The 7,784-nt window shown below is 40.6% G+C and overlaps 1 protein-coding gene across 2 annotated transcripts in view; it reads right to left on the bottom strand.

Annotated features, from left to right (window-relative positions):
- Positions 1-2,063: 2,063 nt before the first annotated feature.
- Positions 2,064-7,784, bottom strand: part of mef2b (myocyte enhancer factor 2b) — a 17,669-nt gene continuing 11,948 nt past the window's right edge. For both annotated transcript variants that reach the window (XM_015034825.1, XM_015034824.1), the window contains 4 exons: positions 6,910-7,058; positions 6,576-6,690; positions 4,467-4,563; positions 2,064-2,800 (listed from right to left, as the gene is read on the bottom strand). In XM_015034825.1, the coding sequence (XP_014890311.1) occupies positions 2,488-2,800; positions 4,467-4,563; positions 6,576-6,690; positions 6,910-7,058 (674 nt within the window). In that variant the 3' untranslated portion in view covers positions 2,064-2,487. The remainder of the gene's footprint in view (positions 2,801-4,466; positions 4,564-6,575; positions 6,691-6,909; positions 7,059-7,784) is intronic.

Genomic DNA, 7,784 nt, shown 5'->3' with positions numbered 1-7,784 from the left:
AATGCCCCCGGTGAAATTTTTTTTTTTTTTTTTTTTTTTTTTTTTTTTTTTTTTTTTGGAGGGAAGACAACAGAGTCGGTCCATGCTGGTATCAGCCCGTTCCCCGTTTGGGTGTAAGCGGGAAGGCAAATTCTCCGTCGGTGGGGTTTCCGTAAAATGCTCCTTCACAGTCACCGCGAGACAACCAGCTGTGGAAATGAGCCTTTTTATACTGAACAATTTTAGTTTTCTTTTCTCTCTCTCTCTCTCTCCAAGCCAGACATAAAGGTCTCCGGGCTTTTAAGCAGCCCATTCTCGCTCTCCACTTTCTGGTGGCTGCGTGGCGAGGAGCATGACAGGGCCGTGACATGATAATGAGGGAGTGTGTTTGCATGTGGGTTCAAAAGATAGAAAGTAGGTGAAAAAAGAAGAAATAAAGGGAAACATGAAAGGTGTGCAGTAAATGGCATTTTTATCAGCCTTCAGACAACGCAAAACAGGCAACGGATTCGCATTTTCTCTTCAAAGCGAGATATTTAACTAAATGTTAGATGTTAAAGTAAAAAAAAAAGACAAAAGCGAGAGAGAAAGAAACCAGGAGCAAAAGGTACAAATTAAAATGTTTTTTTTATTTAAAAGGATTCACGACAAATGTCAAATAAAAATCAGTCTCTGTTCTGCTGGAGAGGAACTCAACTAACATTAGAAAAAAAAGGAATCTGCAGTAAAATAAGAATACTCATAAAAACTTTTTTTTTCTTCTTTTTTTTAGATATATAAACGCATAAAATAAAAACAAAGCTAACTCTGCCACAGAGGTTCGATGTGGCGACCTCTTTTCACTGAGGTAAAACATGTACCTGAACCTCCATCAGGTCATGGACATCCTTTTTTTTTAAGATAACCAATCAGCGACAGAAAGCTTACCGCATACAGCCTCAGCCTTATTAGGTTGCGATAGTGTGACATAATACCACCCCCTGGAGGACAAGAAGAGGAAATGATCTGAACGGCCACCAGCAGTTTTTACTACACATCAATGAACCAGATGCAGCTAAAAAAGAGCAGAACAATAGAAAGGCAAAGATTTGTCACGCAGGTTGTCCCATATCTGTACATCATGAAGAGGCGAGAGGCGGCAGCCATGGTAACAAAGTCTTATTTGACCATGTTCAATTCAGCACCATCCACATTTATTATTGGTATTAAAGATAAATACAATAAGTTCACTGTTTTTTATTTTTTTATTGTAGCGTAATCTTACACTGAAAAATGCAAACTTTAATTTATTAATGAGTCCCGTTTCTTTTGGCTACTTGTTAGAAGGAAGGCATGTATTTTGTGCCAACACATAGTGAACAGAACAGCAAGGGAGGTAAAGAAGGAAAATCTAAGCAAATGGGGGATGTGGATATTTCTTTGGGTTTCGCAGGATTTAACATAAAGCTTGGGGATAGCATTTGCGTATCATTAAAAAAGAAAAAAAATCTCCCGCATTTGGGGAGATATATATATATATATATATATATATATATATATATATATATATATATATATATAGAGCTAAAGCTTAAAATGTGTCAAACCTGAGAGCAAAAAGAAAAAGCAGCAGGTTCCGATTGTGAGAACTCTGCTTTGAACGAGGCAGGCGTGTTCACATGGAGTCTGAAAACGGTTTGGACATTAGTGGGTTAGCCTAGCATCGCGGAGGTAATCTGTGAACAAGAGCCGCTTCCTACAGGGAGAAAATGAGTCTTTTCAAGTTTACATTTATGATTGAAGAACAGACGAACAGACGAACACACGAATTAACTTCACTGCATATTTTTAGACTGGTTCTTGAACAAGATATTTAATTATATGTCAGACTGAATTCTTAAGTTTCCAATCAAGCCTCTTTGCTCATTTCAAAACATTTTTTAAAATTATAATTTAGAAGTCTGATTTTGACTGATCAATTAGTCAAAATTGATCAGTCAAAATAAATTTTGACATACTAATCCTCATTGTGTAGGAAGCTAATAATTAGCTTAAGCGTTTTAACGTAGATTTAAATAAAAATGAGCAATTTCTAAAATAAAATAAATTTCAATGTTTATTCATAGTTTTTAAAACTGGTGCTTCATGTCTTGTTTCAGTCCGGACTCGGAAGAGATGCTGTTTTAAAGGCCAAATGTACTTTCAGAAACCTTGAAACTTCTGGGAAAACTCAGCTAGTCTTTAACTATTTTCCCAAAGCTGCAAAACAAACAAACAAAAAAAAACATAATCAAACTGTATTTTGTTTCAGCACAGAAAAATCTAAATCAAAAGAAGAAAGTCCGTATGCGTCTATCGCCTCGTGGGATCAAGCGAGTGACTTGAAGGGAGGATTTCTTTCCCACCCTGGAGAGCCCAGCTCTGCGAGACGAGACGTCCCCAACGGGGTCGGTGGGGGACGCTCTAGAAAACATCTCGACCCCGTCGGGTTTTGTTGGCAGCCGTTGAGCGGGAGGCGGTGGCAGCTGGCTATCTCTGCCAGCCGTCGCTCATCTCCAGCTGCCTGACAGGCTGCCCTCGCTCCTCTCCGTCCTGCGGGTAGCCGGCTTTGGGAAGCTCCTTCGTCCTGTTGGCCGGGTGGGCTTCCGGAGGGCTGTGGCGTGCCACGTCGTCGTTGCCCGTGGGCGAATGCTGCCGGAGGTGGTGCAGACGAGGAGAGGACGGAGAGCACATGTGGTCAGGCGAGCTTCGCTCCGATTTGATGCTGAGGTTCAAGGAGGCAAGGTGAGAGGAGTTGGAGGAGCAAGACTGGGGTGGGAAGGAGCACCCCCCGCTGGACATCCTGGGAACAACAAGTTAAAGTATTAGCACATTCACACCAAAAGGGCATCATCTTGCTTAATCTGTGATACTAGTTAAGTGTTACTTCAGTGCTGAAGTATTCCTTCCCCTTGTCCTTTTTTTTTTTTTTTTGCAATTTATCACAATAAAGCAGGAAGCCTCTTGGCTTTTAATGTTTTACACACCAACTCAAAATATCTCATTAGTGTAAAGTCAAAGAAAAATGATTTTAACATGAAATAAAATGTAAGAAAAAAATCCTTCAAAGAAGAGTACAGAGAAGAAAATCATTTCTGGAATAAAGTTCATTTGCCGTTTGCCACGAGTCATGTAGGGACACTGCAAACCTATCAAACAAGGTGCTCTGGTTAGATAAGACCAGAATGTAACCTTTGGCCCATATGCGTAACGTTATGTGTGGTGGAAAAACTAAGATTGAGCACACCGTCCTCCTAGTGACACAAGGTAGTGGCGGTATTATGCTTCGGTGACGCTTTTTCTTCAGTGGAGATAGAGAAGTTGGTCGGACTTGATGGGAAGACAGACGGGGCTAAAAAAAGGGCGATGCTGAGAGAAAACCTGCTTGAGACCACAGAGGACTTGAGACCTGGGTAGCGGTAAACCTTCCAGCAGCACAATGACTCTAAACTTACCCCCAGAGATACAAAGAAACAGTTCAGAGCAAATCATATTTCACGTACGGCTTGAAAATATCTTGTTAATGTCAAAGTTGATCCAATCTGACAGATGTTGTGCTTTTATTCTACAAAGATGCAAAACTAGTTGAGACGTGCTTCGAAACATTTGCTGATGTAATTGTGGCAAAAAAAAGGCCGACCAACTGCTGACTCTACTACAGTAACCGACTGAAGATGAATGCAAGCCACAATTTTCTTCCTCTAAGTAATAATATTTTTTTTTACTCTTTCACATAAAAACTTCAAAGATGTTTGTGTTTGCAATGGGAAACAACATGGGGCAATTCAAGAGGTTAGGAATGCTTTTGCACATAATTTCTGCTTATTATGTGCAAAAGAAGAAATGATGAGTCAGTATTCATGAACAGGTTTTTCTTTTTTTATGTTGTGCTTTGGTCTTTCCTGTTTTCACAGTGTGACATGCATTTTTATCAATGAACTAATTAGTTATTTCTTTGATTTCCTCATATGTGATTCAGACGCGAACGCAGACTGAAAACCAAAGTTTTTAAGACTTTTAGACAACTTCCTCCCGAGGCGCCTGCAGTTTCTATTTCAAGGCTGAGATCCACAGACGCTTTGCATGTCATGGCTACCAGAAAGACAGAAACAAATACTAATTTATGTTTCGTTTGCTTCGCTTCTACACTTCATCCGGAGGTTTTCTTTTGGTTTCTCATGATTTATCGTTTCTTTAGAGCCGGCGTCAATTTTGGTTCTACTTTCAATACAGAGAAGTCTGACCAACACTGTTGGTCAGACTTTATCTGCCATCTCTCAGCGACCTGATAGATAAAAACAATATTTCCCTTTTCACAGAACTCTCTCTCTCTCTCTGTGTGTGTGTTGAAGGTATCAAAATAAAGAGGTTCATGCATTTTACTACCCCAGTTTTCTGAATTCAGATGGAAATGAACATTTGAACAAGAGACAATCTCCTGCAGAGACAGGGCCAGTTTTATGACTCACCCTGAGCTGATATGAGGACTCTGAGACTCATGCTGCCAGGGATTCACCGGTCCTCGCTGTAAGCTGACAGAGTGAAAGAAACCAGGCTGGCTGTACTCTAAAACAAAGAGACAGACAGGAACGTCAAGAAAATCATCTCCAAGACACGCGAGACAACAACAACAAAACAGCTACACTGTATGAAAAGATACACCAGCTAATTCTTTTAGGAAATAACTCAAACCAGCTTCCTGTCTCAGGGTTGTTGTTTTTAATTTGTGCGCAAAGCTTGAAAAACTGAACAATAAACTACTCTCTGCTTGGCTGAGCAAACTAAACTGAGGTTCCCTTAAGTATTTCTCACTCTTTACATGTAAAACTCCAGTCCTCGTGGGTCGGTGCACTGCAACTTTTAAAATGCGTCTCTGCTTCAAAACTTGAACGAGGCTCAACTGTACGCTGAGGAGGTTATTTGGTAATTCAGCTCAGGTGTTCGCGACCAGGGACACATCTAAAAGTAGCTGCACAGCAGGAACCTCGAGGCCTCACTTCACAATGGTGCATACTTCATGCACTGTCACTTCATGTCACCTGATGACCCTGGTTGTCTCCAAACAGCTCTCGGTGTAGGAGTACGCTGGTACATTTGTCTTTCATTAAGACGTTAAAATCGAACTCCATCGGTCTTTTGGAGTTACGGAGGACATTTATGGTCTCGGTTGCGGATTTCATAGCAGTCGGCGTGGACAGCTGCTGCTGACCGTTCGGCGAACGCTGACTTGCCAATTGCTGTTTGAAAGCTGCCTTTGAGGAATGGGCGCGCTCGAGTCAGGAGTCTGTGAGCAGGCTTCGCTGTGCTGGTAAACCAGGAAAGTTAAAAATAATCACAAAAACATGAAAAAGCTTAAGAGAAAAATAGAAGAGGGAAGTTGAAACTACCGACAGATTCGAGACTCGTCTCTAAAATGGATGTAGTTCCCAATGCAATAGAGGTGTCACTTTCTTATTAGTGTCACCTGCCATTTTTAGTCTTAACTTGTGAAGAATGCAGCAGGTTGACTGCACCTCAAGCACAAGCATTTACATTTGTGGTCTTGTTGTGACGTCGAAATCTGTCCGCCCTACATACAGCTAACAAGTCGAGTATAACTTTTATCTTGGGCCTGGCTTTACTGAGGGCTTTTCCGCCTTTAGACCTCAGCCTTGGGTCCTTTGCATGTCCATTTTGCTATCGCAACATATAATCAGTTAATTAGTGAAAAACTGGGAAGGTAAGGAAAATAATGAATATTTTCTCTTTTTTTTTGTTTTTGTTTTCAGAGCAAACAAAAAAAGAAATATGGTATGTATATGGGTTTTTTTTCCCCCCCAATATATTTTACTGAATTTTCTCTTTTAGGACACAACAAACAACAAACTTATAACATTATAAACATGTACTTATACACACTTCGGCATGTATATGTTAAAAATATGATCTGGATTTGTACTCAGGTCCCTTTACTCTGATATACCCAAATAACATCCGGGGCAACCTTCACATTTAGCCCACAGACTCCCCGTGTTTGTCGTGTAATTTCAGTATAAATCCAGCTAATCTTTGAAGGCCTCAGAGGTTTGTTAGAGAACATCAATGAACAAACAGCATCAGGAAGACCAAGGAACGCAGCAGAGATAAAGAGCCGGATAAAATCACACCAGGGTTTCAAACCTAAACTAACAAGCCAGGCTAGGAGAGCAAGGTGACTCTGGAAGAGCTGTAGATATCCACGGGTCAGGAAGTATTTCAACAAAGTTTAGTCTGGAAGGGAGAATATAAACACACGCGGCAGTTTTCAGATTTAGTTTTTGTAAAAAACAATAAAAAATAAAAAAATTAGGAAAATCATGTTTCGTTTTCCTTCTGCTGCCCAATTATGCACTGATTTCTGTTCGTAACATAAAATCTCTTAAAACAATACAACTTAAAAATAAAAGTTTGAAAAGAAAAATTTTACATAGGGTACACAAATGTCTTCAAAGCATTATGTACACTGACTGTATTATATATATATATATATATATATATATATATATATATATATATTTTTTTTTTTAACTGTAAAGAAAAATAATTGAAAACAGATTTACCAGAGGCTCCAGCAGGGGGAAGCCCATAGCCCCCCAAACTGTGACTCAGGAGACCCGCTTTACCCATCGCCACCATCGAGCTGCTGCTGTGCAGGCCCTGGTACAGCAGACTCCTCTGATGATGATGAGGAGGAGAAGTACAAATAGTGAAACACAAAATGTGCAGTGATGTCACTCCTTGTGACTTGTAATCACTATTGTAGTGAGAGATGAGGGCGAGTGAGAAAGCAAACTGTGAAATTACGTTACAACTGGCAGGTTAAAGAGTTGTGCATTGGCTTATAAGCCCAGCAAGTGGCAGATTGTTTCATTTTTGATCGCAACAGATACTCACAGCAGAGTTGTGGTTTACTCTTGTGGCCCCCATGGCCTGATTAGCAGTGTCTGCCCGCAGGTTTTCGCTGCCCAGGCTCAGTGGAGGAGGGCTTTTCATGTCCAGAGCTCGGTTCAGGTTGCCGTGGGAGAACACGGAGTAGCCGATGCCTAATCAGAGGGAGACACCAGCGGGGCGTGAATGGAGTCCAAAGCTCACTTCACCTATCGGCGACTCATTTATTAAGTGCCACATTCTTCACCACCTTCTTCTGCAAACTAAAAGCTCAACACTAATATATATATTTCTTGATGCAAGATAAAAAAAAAAAGAAAGCAACAAAAAAAACCCACAGGAGCTTTTTTGCACCGTGACAGAATCTGTCTCGAGATGATGGAGGTAAAAATGTTGTCATTTAAAACCAAAATCATTCCGAATCGCTACGAGCGATCGGCAGCTAAAGATGAAAATTGTAAAAGAGGCCGACATGACAGGCAGGTGTGATGCATTCTGTGCAAAAACCACAAAACTGGTTATAGCTGCTGTTACATTGGTGGAGGGCCAGTTTCACAAAAAAAGGCTCACTGCATGTGTGGATTAGTTTACACAAACAAACACACACACACACACACGCACGCACGCACGCACGCACACACACACACACACACTTCCTGTGAGTTCACAGCCAGCTGCACAGAGGGCTGACAGCATACACATGAAATTCACTGCGAACTCTCAGTGAGAATATAAAAGAATGCTGGATGGATTTTTTTATGCGCGTCAGTCTGCCTCAAATGGAAAACTCTACAATCAATGTTTCAAATTTGACTTAGGATGAAATTTAATTTTGTAAATGATTTAAGATATTGTACAAACGTTGCTTTTGTAAAAAAAAA

The sequence above is a fragment of the Poecilia latipinna genome, unplaced genomic scaffold (genome assembly GCF_001443285.1).
Source record: "Poecilia latipinna isolate Pla-1442-1.1 unplaced genomic scaffold, P_latipinna-1.0 Scaffold313, whole genome shotgun sequence".
NCBI classification, from domain to species: domain Eukaryota; kingdom Metazoa; phylum Chordata; class Actinopteri; order Cyprinodontiformes; family Poeciliidae; genus Poecilia; species Poecilia latipinna.
The sequence above is the reverse complement of the archived record's forward strand: the minus strand, read 5'-3'. Positions and strand labels throughout refer to the sequence as shown.